The 19,418-nt window shown below is 43.8% G+C and overlaps 1 protein-coding gene across 1 annotated transcript in view; it reads left to right on the top strand.

Moving 5' to 3' along the window:
- The first annotated feature begins 16 nt into the window (after window positions 1-16).
- UHRF1BP1 (UHRF1 binding protein 1) overlaps window positions 17-19,418 on the top strand; it is a 69,269-nt gene continuing 49,867 nt past the window's right edge. Inside the window, 1 exon segment of the mRNA XM_029573584.1 lies at window positions 17-550. Coding sequence (XP_029429444.1) covers window positions 507-550 — 44 coding nt within the window. The 5' untranslated portion in view covers window positions 17-506.

Below are 19,418 nucleotides of genomic sequence, written 5' to 3'. Positions count from 1 at the left end.
TCGTCGCAGAAGCCGGTGGTTATTGTCTCCCTTAGCTGTAGGCTCCAAGTCAATCAAACAGGCTGATTCAGTCTTAGTCTCATGGTGGGCTTAGGAACATGTGAGCTACACATTTATACATGCAATGAGAGGAAAAAAACATGTCTGGTTGTTCGGTTGACCTGAAGTATTGTGGTAAACCCTATCCATCTGATCTAATCCACGTTGAACGGCAGCAGAAGACGCTGAGTCCGCTGCGCGAGGAGGTGTTTCCTTTCTGCCTGTAGGGGGTGCCATTGCCTCTGAGCTCTCCTCTCTATGGTCAGCGCTAGTTGCTGGGAGACGGAGCGCAGCAAGTCTTCTCCCGCCCCTTGCGCACGGCTTGCCGGGAAGCTGGAGGTTCGGGCTTCTGTGGCAGTGGCAGGGGCAGGCGGTGGGGAGGGCGGGAGGCTCTCGTAGCAGTCTCAATCTCACGGAGTCAATGAAGCGGCCGGTGGGGAACAGGGACCCCGGCAACGGCTCCCAACATGGCGGGCCTCATCAAGAAACAGATCCTCAAGCACCTGTCCAGGTGAGAGACCGGGGAAGGAGAAGATGAGCTCAAACCCTCCCGGGGGACCTCCCGCTTCACCCGCACAGGCGTGAGAGAGGGGGTCGGGGCTGACTGTAAAGCTGGGGGAGGTTAAGAGGGCGCTGTCCGACTCTTAGATTTCTGAGGGAGGGGGGAGGACTCCGAATCTGCTGGAAGAGTAACCCTCACAGATGTAGGGGAGGTAGTTCGAATCCCCCCCCCCCCCCCAAACAGCCTGGGAGGAAGGAGGACCATAACTGCGGGGGCAGGGATGAACACATTTTAATCTTCTGCCCCAGGGAGAAAGAGAACATTGGGGGAAAAGTGACTTTTTAGGGAGAGTAACCCGCAAGGCAGGGAGGGAGAGAATCCATTCTGACCCCTCCCCCCGTCTTTCAGAGAAAAAAAACAGGAAAATTACCCTAAACTCTCACTGTCTAGGTAAACGGGGTGGGGTGTTGTAATCCACCTTGCCCCTGGGAAAGAGGGACAGCATCATCCTCTACACCCTCCCTTCCCTTCTCAATGGCCTTGTTCCTCCCCTCCAGGATTTGGGATGGAAAGCTTTCCTTTTTTTGCTGGGTATTCGGATTCCTGCTTGATTTTGCTGGGAGGCTCCTAAAGGCTGCAGCAAGGTGAATCCCGGGGCTGAGGCCGGGAAGGGAAGTTGGTAATTCCTCAGATCTCGTCAACTTCCCAGACATAATCTATGGGCATCACGCAAACGGTTTTTGCCTTTACATCCACAAGCAATGTCGAAAGAGTATGAATCCAATTTATCTTTGTGAGTCTCCAGCAAAACCTATAGATAGGTCAGAAAACCCTTCGAGAATGTACAGCAGAGAACAGTCATGGATATAGGTGGATAATAGGAGAGAAGTGCCTTTGAAATATAAGAGGAAATTGTCAGACTATTGAAAAGTAAATGTGTCCCTGGGTATGGGCGAGATGTAGGTGTGTGATTGGGCTAACTTGAGTGGATGAATATAAAGTGATGTATAAACTCTTTTTTTAAACTAAAATAATATTGCGCAGAATACCCGGGTCAAGTTTTCATACCTGCGCCCCCCCTCCCTTTGGAAGTGTTGTGGTGCTGACATGCAGTGCACTTAGACCAGGACTTCCTAAACCTGTCCTGGGGACCCACAGCCAGATGGGTTTTCAGGATATCCACATGCATGAGGTAAATTTGCCTATATGCATCTTTCCTATTATCCACCTGCATATATGCAAATTTATTTCATGCCTAAAGGACAGGTCTGTGAGTAACAGTGGAAGTAGCTTTAGGCTGCAGGGAGCCGCATCCTAATACAGAGAATATTGGAGGCTGAATGAAGATATGCTGGAATTGCTCACCTAGCTGTACTGCTCCTGGCAAATAAACTTGAATTAGATTGAGATTGAAATTGTAATAGGATCATTACAGGTCTATCAACTCTGTGTGCAGTGCACTTAGAAAGACTGTGCAGAAAAATTTGTTGCAGTGAGAGATTGCTTAACATAGGGATTGTATGTATGTATGTATTTATTTATTTATTTATTTATTTAGGTGGTGTTCATGCTTTTCAGTTAAATAATTTGCTTGTTATTGCAGCGTTAGCCATGAAAAGCATCAGCTTATTTTATCACATTTTCTCCTTTCTTGTGTATTCTATTTATGTGGGGCAGTGTGAACTCTGATTCTTCAAATCTGTGCAACTTGCTTAGTGTTTTTAGTGTCTGAGTAGAAATATTGTGTTTCTGACTATATGGTTCTTGCTGATCTGTAGCATTAGCAGTATTAGGCAAGGAGCAGGTGCATAGATTTCTAAGAAGGGTGGTCAATGTGCGGGCCTGCCAAGAGGCCTGGTGCTTAGTGTATTACACTTATCAGACATGAAATTTGAGTTCCATTCCCAGTTCTGGCTTACAGATGCTGCCAAAATGATATTTATGACCCATGTATTGGGGGTAGGTGAAGAAGAGCCATATACTGTGCCTACAATGATACTCTATGGTCAGGAAACAGGATTGAAAGTAGTTCAGTGGCAAGCTTGTAGCCTACTGCTGCTTTTGCATGTGAAAATACTGGTGTCTGTACATGAGTCCTCGATGAAAAGCAGACTTTGCAGAAATACATTTAAATCTCTCTCTCTAAAATATGTATATGTGTGTGATTGTATATTTATATGTTTATACACTTTTGTACGTGTGCACCTTATATTCCATTTTATATTATCACTGAATGTTCTGTTTGTTCTAAAATTATTTTTTTTTGATTAAACCCCCACCCCACAAACCTTTATGGTCCCATCAGCTTTGGAGCCATTGCATTCAACCTTTAGCATTTTCTGATGTTCTGCCTATCTGTAGCTTCCAAGCAGAGAAGAATCATAGAGCATTCTGAAATATGTAGTTTGCTTTTTTTTTTTTTTTGAGATAAAAAATGGCACATGGCTGGGCCTGGACCCTCTCGGAGTGGCTTTCTTAAACATAGAAATGATGGTAGAAAAGGACCAAATGATCCACCCAGTCTGCCCAGCAAGCTTCTGCCAGTATCTGCTGCATTGTGCAAGTTACCCCCATGCTTATCAGTTTCCCAGACCGTAAATGTCAGGACCCTCTGATGCTGTTTGAATTCAATCTCCCTTAACTGTTACTGTGAAATCAGAGCAATGTTCGAGTTGCATCATAAGTATCAGGCTTAATGATTACGGGTAGAAGGCGCCGCATCAGCTAGTTGCCTCCATGTTAATTTTTTCCCCAAACCGTAAAAGTCGGGGCCCTTGTTGGTTTACTGTCTGAATCCAATTCCCCTTTTCTCACTGTCTAAACCCAGGATCATTTGTGGTGTTAGTGCCATTCACTCACTTACTGTAGCTGCAGTCATTCATTGTACAGCCTCGTATAGGATGGTCAGGTTTCCTGTTTTATATGGGACAGCCTTAATTTATAAGACATTGGTCAGGGTTCTGCTTACACAAGAAAGGGATGCTCAACTGTCCTGATTTTTCAATCTTGTCTGTATGTGGGAAAAAGAAATGTGACTGAATTCCCAACAGGCCACACATGGGCAGATCTGGGAACTTAAAAAGGGAGCTGCAGTTGGCGTGATGCATCATTATCTTCCTAGTTCTTTCCTCTCTCTTCCCCATCACCCTTTCCCCTCCCTTCTGTTTCTTACAGATTCCTCTCAATTTCTCTCTCGTTCCCTTCTCCAGGTAGTTCTTCTTGTCCTCCTCCTATCCCTCAGGTACATCTCCATTTCTCCACCTATTCCCTTCCATTTCTCTCTCTTTCCCAAGTTGCATTTCTTGTCCCCTCTCTCTTCCTCAGGTACGTCTCCATCTCCTGCTCTGCCCCCAATTTCATCTTTGTCTATCCTTAGATTCTTCTCTAGCTCTCTCCTTATCCTTTAGGTTTTCTTATTCTCTCCTGTCCCTCTTTCTACTCAAATTCTTCTTTACCACATCACTTCCAGTTCTTCTCTATCTCCCCCACCTCTCCTTCAGATTCCTCTCAGTTTTGGGGCACAATACTACACGTAGAGTAGTTGCAGACCAGGTAGGGGGAACATGTTGAACGTGTACTCCCTGTCCACGTGGCCGTTTTTCTTCTATGCTTCCTGCTTCTTTTGTAATGACGAGGGTTAGGAGGAGCAGAGGCAGGTGTGAGTGCATACTGTTTCTCTCTTTTACCAGAGTCTATTGTAGAGGTTGTGTCAGTCCAGCTTTATTCCTGTTGAATAAGAACATAGGTTGCTTCACTTTGTTCTCCTGAATCAGTAGCAGCACGTTTAGAGAATCTCTGGCTGAGCAGTTTTCACCTCCAAGGCTTGTATTTCTGGCCCATGCTAATTCAAAGTGACTCAGAAGTCTGGACTGTTTAACCACATTGGCTATCTGATTTTAAGCCTAGCAGAGCATGCAGATTACATGAACTGAAAGCAATACCAGTTCAGCCAAGAATATTTTTTTTGTCATGAGGAAATGATTCTGTTTAAAGTGACTATGGACGAATGTCCTGGGGGGTCAGCAGTGTGTAAAGTTTCTCTTGGCTGCCTGTGACATATATAATTGACAGCAGCAGGGGGGTTACTGTGTGTGCATCTGTTTCAGTTCCTCTCAGACTGCCTTCATATAGTTCACTTTCCAGTCTCTTGGAATTGGCCCAGTCCTGCAAAGTGTCAGGAAAACATCTTAGGATTCTATATGCTATGCGATGTAATGTATAGTAGAATGTTATTAACTATACCCGTTATTAACAATAGCACCCATGATAAACTGGGAACACAGTGAAAATGCTATTACATTGTGCAGTGAGCACTGCTAGTGCTCTGTGATAAACAGCCACAGTCTCTGCTGGCTCCTGCTCACTTAAGCTGAAACCACACTCTCCCTGAGGGTCCTTGCCAGGATTGCTTATTCCTTCCCTGAGTGTTTCTCTGGTTTTCATCCGTATCCTGTTTTCTGCTCTTCAGTGGGGAATGTGGTTTATTTTAATGAAAAGTGCTCCTCATTGAGATTGACGGTGCTGCCTGAGGATCGTTGATACCCCCTTTAATCTTTGACAGGCCGATGCTATAAGATGTGCGTTAAAATGGGGGCTTCTATTGAGCGCCCGTTTCCCTAACGTGCACACAGCCACATCCCTTGGGCGCCCGATGTAGTATTTAAATGAGGGGCTGCATAAACAAGGACGGGCTAGGGGAGAATTGCGCATCCCTAGCACTCCAAGGCATCGGCCGCCCACAATTGCAAAGGTTGCTCAATACACGTGTCCATGTTTGTCCCGCTTCTGGCCAATTTTGCCCAGGTTGCTGAAGATGCCCATAGCTAAGTGCCCCTTGTTATGTGTGTCTGCATTGTGTGTCCAGAATTTTTTTTTTTTTTTTAATCATGCCAATATACATTTATTTTCAGCATGGCAAGTGGTAATTTTGTGTCGCAGTGGTACTAAGTAGGAGGAAACACAGGATCATATTTTTAAAAATTTCTCATGAGCCCTTGAATTGCGGATTGACTTTATGCCTTCTCCAGGGCTGGAGTTAAATTTGCTATGTTAAAAAGTGTGTGTTGGGTGTCCAGCTATTTTCTGCATCTTGGGGTAATAACTAATAGCACTCATCACACGTAAATTCCATTCCGATTATGGTATCAGCTACGCATGTGTTTGGATGCGCCTTATTGCATCGGGTGCTATCAATGAACTTATCATAACACACAAACCTCAAAGAATGACCAGATCTGCCAATAAACTTCAACTTGAAATTCCATCACTTCCTCAAGCCAAACTCACCAACACCAGGAACAGAGCTTTCTCCATAGCAGGCCCAAACTTATGGAACAACATTCCACAACATTTAAGCTCAATTCATGACATCAAAGCATTCAAAAAAGAACTAAAGACATGGTTATTCAGTCAAACTTTTAGAGATGGCGTGGGATAAGAAATCCACCCCCTTTCGAACCATTACACATTGACGCTCCCATTCCTTCGACGATCCCCTTCTATTAAACACTTTCTCCCCTCCCCTCCCCCCCTACCCGCTTCTTTCCCTCTCACCTCCCCTTTCATCGCCCTCGTCCCTCATACAACCTTATCAAGTCTTTACCTGAAATCACCTAACATACCCCGAGCTCCTTCCCAGACCCATTTCATACATTAACCCTCCCCTGCTCAGATTGCTATTTGTTCCACATAATAGCTAATGAATATCATATATTATATCTTCGTATAGATTATCTCCTGTATATAATTTTCTCATTTAATATGTTAAATAAGGTTCTACTCTTTGAATGTTAAAGATAGTTATAAGATATTTGTATGTATTACGTTGTTACCCTGTAAACCGGAGTGAAGGCAAAACGCTATACTTCGGTATATAAAAACCCCCAAATAAATAAATAAAATAAATAAATAGTCTAGCGGGTCCAAAATGCGCATAAACCTGGCGCTAGACTGGGCACACTTTATTGCATCAGTGTGCACTTTATTGCTGTCAGTGTGCACATATGAGGCAGCACGGCAGTTTGATGGGCTCAGCCAGAATCTAAACACGGGTCACAGCCACGCTTGCTAATGCTTAAGGCTGCAGCACTACCTGTGCTTCTCAGAAAATACCAGCCTGCTGCACCTCTTTCTTTTTTTTGATATTTTCTTCTCTGTATTTTCCCAAGATTTTAGTTTGGGTGAAAAGGTGACCATGCTTTATTTTGGTGCTTCCCTCTTCCCTTCAATCAGAATTTTTTTTAAATCACCTCCTCTCCTGCGATCGATCTTCAGCTGATTGATCTGAATAATTTATTGAATGTTGGTAGCTGAAGTAGAAAAAGGATGTGAAAGAGATAACCTATTCAGTAGATGTCAACATAGTGTTTTATAGATGTACTGTATGTTTTTGTTTTAATTGTGAGTTTTAATTTGTAATTTATTGTGGATGGTTTTAATGTATTGTATAATTAAGATTTGTACACCGCTTTGGGCAATTTTATATATGAGAAGTGGTTTATAAATATAATAAATTAACAAAATCAGTTATTTACTCAGATAATAGAAGGACCAGGGGGCACTCCATGAAGTTAGCAAGTAGCTCATTTAAAACAAATAGAAGAAAATTCTTTTTCACTCAGCACATAGTTAAGCTGTGGAATTCATTTCCAGAAGATGTGGTTACAGCAGTTAGTGTAACTGGGTTTTTAAAAGGTTTGGATAAATTCCTAGAGGAAAAATCCATAAACTGCTATTACAGTAATTAATAAGCAATAGTAGCTTGTGATTTATCTAATGTTTGAGTTCTTGCCAGGTTCTTATGGCCTGGATTGGCCACTGTTGGAAGCAGGATGCTGGGCTTGATGGACCCTTGGTCTGACCCAGTATGGCATATCTTATGTTCTTTTTAAAATTAAAGGATGAATAGGAGAGCAGCAGTCTGATTTACTTATTCACAATGGTGGCCATGACTTAACTAGGAAATGCAAATGAAAACATCAAATATTTAAGTTCTAGCATTAATTACAAATCAGAAAGTTGGGCTGCCTGAGAATATAAAATAAAGTGCTTTGGGGCCAGCCTGTAGGCCCAGTGGCGAGTGTTTTGTGCTGTCACGTGGAGGGCCTGGTCTGGCTTCTTCCTGGGTGGGCTGGTGATGCTGGTGGGAAGTGGGGGAGGTCCCAGCTGACCCCAAAAGGCCAGACTCAGGGCCCATGTTAGTTGTATTTGTGGAGGGAGCTGTGATTTGTGATTTCTGGCCAAGGACGGGCGCTGCAGCAGTTTGGTAGAGTTGAGAGAAGGACATGGGAAAACATGGCTGGAAGGCTCAAGGTGCTATAGCCCAGTAGTAGGCTTGTTTTGATGAGCTGAAAATCAGAGGAAAGTGCTGTCCGCTCCCCCCCCCCCCCCCCAAAGAAATAGTGCTGTTTGACTAGGAAAGTTTATTTTTTTCCTTAATTCAGGCTTGGTATGTGACGAGAACTCTCTGCTCTATTCATGGCAGAGCTCCAAGCCCTTCCATAGCCTCTTTTGGGGGCAGGGGACCACAATGTTTCTACAGAGATTTTGTGATGGCCCCAGTGGGAGGAGAGAGAGAGGCTGGCAGGGTGCAAGCAGCCCCTGCCAGAACTCCAGATTACTGGAAGACGAGGGACAGAGGCATGCTGACCTTTCTGACTGCTCTGCAGTTGGAACAAAATGGATCCTTCCAGCAGTGACGCTAGAAGGACACAGGGTTAAAACTGCAGATTGAACAGGAGAGCTGATTTTAAAAACACCATTGAGACGTTCGAGCTCAGTCATTCCTCTGCCACTTTCAGACTGTTCTCTAATATCACTTTTGCTTATTCAGTAATAAAATACAGCATTCTGTTTCAGGATGTTTTGTTTCTGTGAATGAAGTGGGATAATCATTGTCCAGATCCGATTTTTAAATGGGGATTTTAATATGTGCTGGGAAATAGAAAAACAAGAAAACTTTGATCTTTTTCTTTTTCAGACACTGTACTACTTACCTGCCTAATTTTTACATCTTTTCTGCTGAAGTATGTCTAACTTTAACCTTCTATCTTTGAGACAGATATCCTTCTTTTCTATCTCTTTGATAACCAAATGTGCTTTAAAAATCAAGTACCCAATTGAGCCCTCCTCCTCCGCACTAAACCTGGTGACAACCCCCGAGCTGCTGAGATTATTTCGCCAAGGAAACGAAAAGGCCACGGCTAAAGCCAGATGGAGAGTCTGCCCATTTAGAAGAATTGGAAGACGCTGAAACCACAGAATGCAATAATAGAAACTAAGACCTAAGAATCGACCCAGCTGTAAGAGGAGGAATTAAGACCAGAAAATAGGAACCATCAGGTTACAAGGGAGCAGGCCTGAGACGTTGAATGGAAAGTAAGGCCTGATCCTGTTGTAGCAGCAAGACACTGGCATGGGTAACCATAGGAAGGAAAAAGTGATGCCAATGCTTCAGGCCACAGGAAGAGAAAATAAAAAGATTGAGGCCAGCGGCAAATGCCGACCAGGGACACTCAGCTCCTCTTCTTAGAAGGTCTGCCTGCCCGTGAAAAGTGATAGTCTACCTGTACTTAAATAAGTAAAGCAGCAGGTCAGCATGTTTAGGACACTTGGTCCTTAAGAAGAAATTGTACCTCACAAAATTAAGTAAAGGAAAGAAAACCTCATTAAATGATACAACTGCACCGTACAGACAGAAGACTGAAGCTGACAGGGTAGGCTCTGGCCTTCTGCGCAGTGTCCGTCCCCCCCCCCCCTACCATCCAAAGGAACAGTGCCGAGGACAAATAAGAAATAAGAAAAAACATAAGAACCTGCCATACTGGGTCAGACCAAGGGTCCATCAAGCCCAGCATCCTGTTTCCAACAGTGGCCAATCCAGGCCATAAGAACCTGGCAAGTACCCAAAAACTAAGTCTATTCCATGTTACCATTGCTAATGGCAGTGGCTATTCTCTAAGTGAACTTAATAGCAGGTAATGGACTTCTCCTCCAAGAACTTGTCCAATCCTTTTTTAAACACAGCTACACTAACTGCACTAACCACATCCTCTGGCAACAAATTCCAGAGTTTAATTGTGTGTTGAGTGAAAAAGAGCTTTCTCCGATTAGTTTTAAATGTGCCCCATGCTAACTTCATGGAGTGCCCCCTAGTCCTTCTACTATCCGAAAGAGTAAATAACTGATTCACATCTACCCGATCTAGACCTCTCATGATTTTAAACACCTCTATCATATCCCCCCTCAGTCGTCTCTTCTCCAAGCTGAAAAGTCCTAACCGCTTTAGCCTTTCCTCATAGGGGAGCTGTTCCATTCCCTTTATCATTTTGGTTGCCCTTCTCTTTACCTTTTCCATCGCAACTATACCTTTTTTGAGATGCGGCGACCAGAATTGTACACAGTATTCAAGGCGGGGTCTCACCATGGAGCGATACAGAGGCATTATGACATTTTCCGTTTTATTCACCATTCCCTTTCTAATAATTCCCAACATTCTGTTTGCTTTTTTGACTGCCGCAGCACACTGAACCGACGATTTCATTGTATTATCCACTATGACACCTAGATCTCTTTCTTGGGTGGTAGCACCTAATATGGAACCTAACATCGTGTAACTACAGCATGGGTTATTTTTCCCTCTATGCATCACCTTGCACTTGTGCACATTAAATTTCATCTGCCATTTTCATGCCCAATTTTCCAGTCTCACAAGGTCTTCCTGCAATTTATCACAATCTTGGAGGTAAAAAAGAAAAAAATGCAATTTATTTATTTATTTTATTTATTTAAGGTTTTTTTATACCGGCATTCAAGAACTCGTTCTCATCATGTCGGTTTACAGAAAACAGGGGTGCAAAAATATAACCAAAAACATAAATAAACATGGAGAAGAGAAGCAGTTACAATTAACAAGGGTTCATGAACTGGGACTATAAGAAATAAAAGAGATAGATGAGGATAATTATATACAAGTGTACAATGTAAATAAGGAGTCCTCTATAAATACAAGAGAACAAAATAAATATGGAGTCCACTATATACAGCTACTTAGCATAGGAGTCATTGATGGATCTTGTTAGGTGGAGTTCGGGAAGGCTTGCCTGAAAAGCCATGTCTTCAGTCTTTTCCTAAACGTTAAGAGGCACGGTTCGTTTCTTAGATCTGGTGGGATAGAGTTCCATAGCGGAGGGCCTGCTGTTGAAAGGGCTCGGTCTCTCAAGGTTCTGTGATTAGTAGTTTTTACGGGTGGAACAAGGAGGCATCCTGTGTAGGCTTCCCTAGTCGGTCTTGTTGATTTGTGAACACGGGGAGGAATTTGTAGGTCGATTATGGTGTGTTGGTGAATGATTTTGTATAATAATGTGATGGCTTTGTAAATTACTCTGAAGTGGATTGGTAACCAGTGGAGGGCTTGAAGGACTGGAGAGATGTGGTCTCTTTTTCTGGTGTTTGTTAGTAAACGTGCTGCTGCGTTTTGGACCATTTGGAGTGGTTTTGTATATGAGGAGGGGAGGCCAAGAAGAGTTGCGTTGCAGTAGTCTAATTTGGAGAAGATGAGGGCTTGCAATTGAAAAGTGCAGGCATCCAAATGGAAGAGGAGGCATGAAGTGTCATCCTTCCCTGCTCTGGCGTGTCCACCTTTCTTTGGCAGAACAGCCCGATGTGAAAACTCACTGCCAGGCTCGAGTCACAGCCATTCCTACACACATCAGTTCTCGATGGCTTGGCACCTTTCAGCCCTACCTTTCTGGACAAAGGCCCCATATATAAGGCACACTTTCACGGTTGGTAAAAATCTGAATTTCAGTAGCCCCGGACTGTAAAAGTCGGGGCTCAGCCCTGGCTGTTGTCTGAATCCAGTTCCCCTTTTTTTTGTCCCCGCCGTCAAAGCGGAGAGTGATGTTGCGTCAAAAGCATCAAGGCTTTTTGCCTTCTGTTAGGGGTAGCAGCTGCCGCTCCATTCTGGTTACTCCTATGCACCCTTTTCTTCAGTTCTAACCTTTAGGGATCTATAGTGTTTATTTCATGCCCTTTTGAATTTGTTTACTGTTTTTATCCTCACCACATCTTCTGGAAGTGCATTTCAGGCATCCACCACCTCTGTGAACAAAATGTCCTGACATTGGTTCTCAGTCAACTCCCCTGGAGTTTCATTTTGTGACCCCCCTAGTTCTACAGGTTCCTTTCCAGCTGTGAGTGCAATTGCTTCAATTTGCATTTGTGTGCTTCTGTACCTTAATTGTAAGGCCTGACAGACCTGAAGCTTTCAAATTCTCACAAAAATGCTTTAAAAGAAGTGGCCAAAGGCAACCTATAAGACAGGAGAAGATATTTCAGGGTTTAAAATTCCTGTCTTACCCACCCTGACTCCTGCCTTTTAAGGTATTTTCTTCAGTATGATGTAACAAAAAAGCGCTGTAGGTAATTTTAGTAGACAATACAATGCCTAAAAACTTGATTTTCAGCAAGTTTCTCTCGTCTTCCTTCCCTCTGGCTAAGTAACAGCAACCAATTGCAGTAGTTTTTTAATTTTGAATCAAATAAAATAAGCCAAAACAGCAATGGTGAGAATTTATAACCATATATCAGAACCAAGGTAATATGAAATATTAGATAACACTAGTAAATTGGATTCTCATAACTTTGAGCTTACAGCGTTCACTTAATGCTGTTCCATGTACATCCTTTTGGAATGCAAAGCATTTAGAAATGCTCAACATGAACAGTCATTGGTCGCATTATTTTTAACCAACTTTTTTTATTTTATTTTTTTCAAAAATGTGCTCTTTTAAATTGTGCACTGATAAGTGAAATATAAGCAATAAAAGAGCATTGCACTTATCTTGTCAAAATTTCTTGTCCCCAAAACATGCCGTCACTCTTCTTAAGCATATGTTCAAACTATGAATCCAAATGCTTTTGCATCACATCAAATGAAAGCCCCCGATGCTGGAATATGGATTAGGAGCTGTAGAGCATTGGGTCGTGTTTGACTGTCTAATTTGGAGAAACTTCTTTCATGTATAGTGATTTTCCCCACGTCCCCGAAGAAGAAGAATCGAAACACGGAGTTGCTACCGAGTGTAAACAGATTAACTAATGCAGACGCATAAGGGCTCGGTGTTCAAGTTAGAGGTCCACTTTATAAATCAAGTATTCAGGAACCATATGAGTTGTACCAAAATTACATAAACTTACGTCTTCAAATAAAATGACTTCAGGTTGTAAATGAAGTGGCATTTTTGACAAATTTAACATTGTTAATGTTCTGCTGTCCTGCTGTACCTTATAGTTTTGTTGTTTTGTAGTTTAGAGTTCCTTTAGTTGCATTGCTCATGATGAAAGCTGAGCTCTTTGCGGGCAGTGGTACTTTTTATGGGGCCAACATAAGATTTATCCCAAGATGAGGATGGGCATGAAAATTTCAAGAGTCTGTACATCTCCTTCCCAGATGTGAAGACATTGTTTCTTTATCTTGTGACCTATCTGCAAGTTGTCTGGGCCCTGCTGGAGAATCTAGCAGAGCTAGTGCAAGAGTATTTGGTGCCCTAGGTGTATACCTTTGGTCATGCACCTCTCTCCCCCAACTTACCTACTAGCAGCAGCTCCAGCATAGTGCTCCCTCCTGTCGGCAGCAGTGGCTCTAGCACAGTACTTTCCCACTGTGGCCGAGCACCTTCTGGGCCTCATGCTGGCTGCATTTTGCCACTTCCCCCATCCTCAAATTTTGAGGCTCTAGCTGTTCGCCTAATGGAAGCACCTGCCCTACGGTGCAGTAACACAATAACATGAAACATAGGATATTTTTTTTTTAATTGATTAGGCCTCTGCCTAATAGGAGCTTAATAAAACTCCTGTTTGTCGTCATCACATTTCTAGGCATGTGGCTTGGCTGATCACTGGACGAACACTCAACTATATAAGTAGTTGATATCTTTGAACATGTGACAATCTGTGCTTTATTTGCCCCACTGCCATTGGAGAAACCCCCATGCGTTCATTGCATTCCCTAGCCAGTCAACGCAAGTGTAAAACTGATTGTTGCAGCAACCTTTATGCCAAGGCTAATTTGTGCCAGGTGGGAGTTAAGCTGGCAGGATGCTGATAAAGTGCTGGCAGGATTGTCTGCCCTGCACATAAGAGCAGTAAAGTGTTAGTTTGCTGAAGAGTTTATAATCTGAGTAATCTTTCAGTATATGCTGCAGAGTGTTCCCTTGGCCTGCACTTGCCATGTTATCATTACACAGAGTCTGTCAGTTCTGAGTCAGTGCTTCTTCCTATCTTAAGTTCAGGAGACATGTTGATCTTGGCCTGGTCTGCTGTGTGCTTTTACAAGGCTGGCTAGGTTTATCGAGGGAGGGAGAAAAAGAAATCACAAGTAAACACATCATATATCTCCAGGGCACAGCGAGGGAGTTTCAGGTATTTAATGAGGCAGGTTGTGGAGCGGTAAAGCTGCAGGATTTGTGGGGTAGTGGGTTAGGTCAAGGGACAGGAATGTGGCTGTAGAGAGACAAAGCTACAGGACTGGGGTGAGGGTAGAAACTTCTAGCTCATTCATTTGGTAGTTACAGTGCCCAAATTATTAAGATCCTCTGTTTCATTCTGATTTATATTTCTTCCTGGGGTGACTGTAGTAACACACAACAAATAATGGCAGATAAGGACCAATTTGTCCTTCTGATTTCCTCTCTGGTTCTCTACCACTTTGGGTAGGTAAGCATAAAATTTCCTGTGCTTAAATCAACCCTAGCTCTTCCCTTGCTTTTGCTCCCCCCCCACATCCCCCCCAAACCTCTCAATCATGTTCCTACCACAGCCCTCTGTATCTAACCCAATCATGTTCAAATTCTGCTACAGTGCTAACATGATGCCTTGCTGTCTTCCTTTTTGTTTTTTACCAATAGCATACTTCATTCAACACCCTCCCAGGTCTTATGACTGCCCATTTCCATAATCCAAACAGCTTTTAAAACCAGTGAGGTGGTTATCTGAAAAATATAGCCATCCTGTACTGCTAACCATGCCTGCTCCTCACAAGTTATCCCAGGCTTCTCGGAAAGCTGATGCTGCCGCACTGCCATTCTCTGCCCATTGGCTTGGATTCTCCTTTCTTATGTCCTTTGAAGTTTCATGACCGTGGGGAGCAGACTTGGGCCAGTTAAAGATGTAGGGGCTATGGTCCCCGTCGGAGTTCAATTGCCAAATAAATTTGATGGAGCTCAGAGCGATTCAAAATGCTTTCTCACTTTCTCAAACCAGGTCGCAGGGAAGCATGTCATGATCCAGATGGTCAATCAAGTAGCTATGTTCTACATAAACAAGGAAGGAGGGTCAGGTTCATGGCCTCTTTGCAAGGAGTGAACCAGATTCTCAAATGGGCAGAGATGTACTCCATCTCCCTGCAAGTGTGACCTACATTCTGTGGGTGGCCAACATCACAGCAGACCGCCTAAGCAGGGTGTTCCACCTACACGAACAGACTCTAAACCAAAGCGGGGTGGTCTACCTCTTCAAGAGATGGGGTCTCCCCCACATGGATCTCTTTGCCACGGTATGCAACAGAAAGGTTTCGGCATTCTGCTCAGTTTATCCCAGCCGAGAACGATTCATGTAGGATCCAATCCTCATCCCGTAGACAGGGGATCTTCTGTTTGCTTACCCTCCGATCCCTCTCATCTTCCGAACCATACAGAAATGCATTGCGGATGTTGTAGACCCAATACTCATTGCTCCGGCGTGGCCGAGACAAACTTGGTACGCCTATCTAGTTCTATTGCCCATCGCTCCTCCTATCTTGTTGGGAAACAGTATAAATCTTGTAACTCAGGAAGGAGGGACATTGCTGCACCCCCATGCATTCTTCACTTCATCTCACAGCATGGAGATTGAAAGGACGGTATTGAACCATCTGCACTTGTTGGCAGGGTTTAAGAACATCCTCATATCATCACGGAAGTCTTCTACAAGGAAAAATTATCGAGGGAAAATGGTACCGTTATTTGACTTGGTGCCAAGCAAAGGAAATAAATCCATTCTCCTGCTCACCAGAAATCTTGCTTAGAGTATCTTCATATTCTCTACCGCTCTGGCTTAGCAACAGCCTTGGTCAGGGTTCATGTGAGTGCTATTGCTGCATTTCATCACCCACACAATGGACTTCCAGTATTGAACCATCCCCTGATTTCTTGCTTCATGAAGGGGATCTTGAGACTGAGACCACCAGTTACCAAGCCAGCGGTCCCTTGGGATCTTAACCTAGTGTTGGAACAACTAATGCTTCCACCCTTTGAACCGATGGAAATACCTCACCTGGAAGGTAGTGTTCCTGGTTGCAGTGACTTCTGCCAGGAGGGTCAGTGAACCTCAAGCCCTGGTTCACAGCTTGCCATATTTACAGTTTTTTCATGACAAGGTTACCTTGTGTACCCATCCCTCCTTCTTTCCTAAAGTGGTATCGCCTTTCCGCCTTAACCAAACCATTATGTTGCTGACGTTCTTTCCAAAGCCGCACAGCAATGATGGAGAACATCTCCTCCATACTTTAGACTGAAAGAGAGCTTTAGTGTACTATAAACAAAGGACAGATTCTCCCGACAGATCTTCTCAGCTATTTGTGTCTTTTTCAGTCCGAACGCCCCTGGCCTACCAGTGGCAAAGAGGACTCTGTCAAGCTGGATATCACAATGCATTCACTTTTGTTACACAAAGCGGTCAGCGACTCTTCTGAACAAGGTCCGAGCGCACCAAGTTCAAGCAATTGCTCCTTCGTTAGCGCATCTTCACAAGGTGCCATTGCTGGACATTTGAAAAGCAGCTACGTGGTCATCTTTACATACTTCACATCCCACTACTGTCTGGACCAGCAAACAGCTACAGATGAAGCCCTGGGTTTGGTGGTGGTGTCTTCTTCTGTGAGGAAATGAGACTGTTTACCTCATGGGCGGGATTTTTGATGTCTGGCAGGGGTGCGTTTATGTAGTGGACCACAACCCGCTGCTGGGGACTTCCAGACAGCATGGCTAATTCAGCCCTGCTATTGACGGGAAAAAGCAAGTTTGCTTACCGTAAATGGTGTTTCCATACATAACAGGATTAATTAATCATGCTGACCCACTGCCTCCCTGTCAGCCTCAGAAAGTACTGCTTCGCTGGATGCACTATGTTACAGACTGAGGAGAAGATGACGATTGCGCGGGAAGACGTGCACAGCCGCACAGAGCTAAAGCTCTGTAATCGCTGAGAGAAGCTCCGCCTAGAGGCTGCCAGAGGATGTCCCAGACAGCATGGCCAATTCATCCTGCTATCTACAGAAACACCATTTATGGTAAGCAAACTTGCTTTTTCCCTCTTCAGTACCCTGCTGATTACTTATTCTTCACCAGAGTGGACATCCTGCGGCTCAACCAGTTTCTCACTCAGCTTGCAACTTTCTGGCCTACTCCTATACTATCCAGCCTGCTTACCAATCTTCTGTTTGCAGCTGTCAGAAACCTTACTTGAAGTTCATATAGGCAACATCTGCTGCACCTCCTAATCCACCACTTTTGTTACCTCATTAAAGACCTCAGTCGGGCTTGCCTGACAGGACCTTCCCTTTGTGAAACCCCTCCCTCCATACCTATCCCCAACTATATCACCAGCAGCACCGTACACCTCACTAACTTCAAGACTCCTTGACTCCCTATTAACACACACATATTCATAGCAATAATCAACCTCATCGCCACCCGATTGTCCTCAATGTTATCTCTTGATCTTATTTAAACTTTATAAATTACACTATGGCAATCTGTAGACGCTTGTTCTATTCGATGTCAAAATCGCTATACTCTATGCTACTCTAAGCTAGACAGTGAAAACAATGTTGCTTATAATTTATTGTAAGTTATATTGTATTATGTTATACTGTAAGATATTCTGTAAGATATATTCTTTCTCCCATTTCATTCTAAGTTATACTGTAAGAAATATGAAGTTACAATGTAAAACAAGAAGCCTTTGTCTTCTTAGAACCCCAGTTGCACTGTAAACCGATGTGATATTTCAGATCGAACACCGGTAAATAAAAATAAATGATAAATATGACGAGCATGGGCAGTTGAGCAGCCATTGATATTTTACAAAGTGAGGTGTGACTGTAATAGGTACATATTTTATTCCCATAATGTAAAATAAAATGAAATACACTAGAGCATTTTTCTACTATACTGTCAGACACCTGAGTAAAGTATCCCAGGTACATGTTGCATGGACTGATTGTCTTATAGGAGATGCTTTCGGATACACGCACTCAGAGAGATTGCAGGAGCTTTAGAGAATGGAGTAGTAAGGCTGGATGTGAGGGAGCAGTGCTGTAATGACAGTGAATGTCTTGCGGCAGGAGGCGCTGGATAATTACAAAATAGTAGAGCTGTGGTGGCTACAAAGGGACTCTCAAGCAGAGGGCAGTGGGAGAGCTGGTTGTGGTGGTACACTGGTACCTCCAGCAGGTGTTACTGTAGAAAATGGTATGGAGGATAGGCGAGCTGGCTATGGTGGGACTTTGGCACTTTTGGAGATAATGGCAAAGCACTGGCTCGCTCAAAATTTGAGTTGCTGTCTAAAATGGTGGAGCGGTGTTAGTTGTGAGGTGATTGTGCCGTAATAGAAATGAGCCACGAATTCTGTGTGGAATTCCAGTCCTCTGAGCAGATCCCACATTTCAGCAAGCCTTATTCTGGTTGTCGTTCCCAGAAAGCAATAAGTTTGTAGTGTACTCTGACTTTACCTATGACGGTGTCTCTGTATCCTTCACCATGGGAGCAAATTGGAGAGAAAGTGAGAAGCAGATGTAGTTTCCTGCAGGGATCACCAAACTGATCTGCTCTGTCTCCCAACAATGGCTCCTTTCTCCATCTCTGCAGATCCGTGGGAGCTGTCCCTGGAGTGCTCAGGCTGCCCCGGAGAATCAGAATTAGCAGGAAGAATGTGGAAAATGCATCTTTTAGTCGCTGTAAATGAGTAAGTTGGCATGTGTGAAATGACTTTCCTATACCCCCTTCCCCCCCAGGCATTGCAGGATCTGTTGCTCAGGGGAGGAGGGCCTTATATTGCATGTGGCTTCAGCTGTGCCAGACCTAAGCATGGGGCACAAGGGCAATTAAAAGCCCTCCAGAGTGACAGACTGCAGTGCTCAGAGCGGAGGTAGGAATATCATTTCACACATGCTGATTTGCTTCCAGAATTCCATTTTTGTCTTATTTTTTCTGTAACTTAAACAAATTTTGGTAACCCCAGTTCCCTGTACGTACTGGGTTTTGCCTCCGCACCAGCAGGTGGAGACAGAGAAAGTTCTGACAGACTCTGCCATATCTACCTACGTGCCACCCACAGCCTGTCAGTATTACTCTGTCTCCAGCAGGTGCTAGGAGTGCTCAACTCACAGTCTGTGAATATTAGGATAGTGGTTAGTTAGCTTCATGTGACCAATTCTCAATTTGGGCTAACCTTTTTTGTTGGTCTTACTTAAAAAGAAATATAAAAAAAAAAGACAAATTGGACAGAGGCATCTCTACAGTGAGGTTCTCCTCAGCCTCCCAGGGGAAGATTAATCCCTCCTGGTTCATGAGGCAGCTGCGGCTGTGGTCGAAGACCCGATAGCCTTCCTTCAGCAGCTTAGGGGTTGACACCGGGGAGCCCTGCTCACTCACCCCTGGAGACCTAGCAGCACGACCCTTCCTGTGCTGGGCAAGTGAAAAAAAAGATTTTTCACTTGATGTTTCGACTCTCCTTTCCCTCTGCCGGTCATTTTGATTTTATTTATCTCCTGATCGTGGCGCTTTAAAAAAAAAAAAAAAAAAAAAAGAAGTTTGATTTTTCCTTTCACGGCCCGACA

The sequence above is a fragment of the Rhinatrema bivittatum genome, chromosome 12 (assembly GCF_901001135.1).
Source record: "Rhinatrema bivittatum chromosome 12, aRhiBiv1.1, whole genome shotgun sequence".
Lineage (NCBI taxonomy): Eukaryota > Metazoa > Chordata > Amphibia > Gymnophiona > Rhinatrematidae > Rhinatrema > Rhinatrema bivittatum.
The sequence above is the reverse complement of the archived record's forward strand: the minus strand, read 5'-3'. Positions and strand labels throughout refer to the sequence as shown.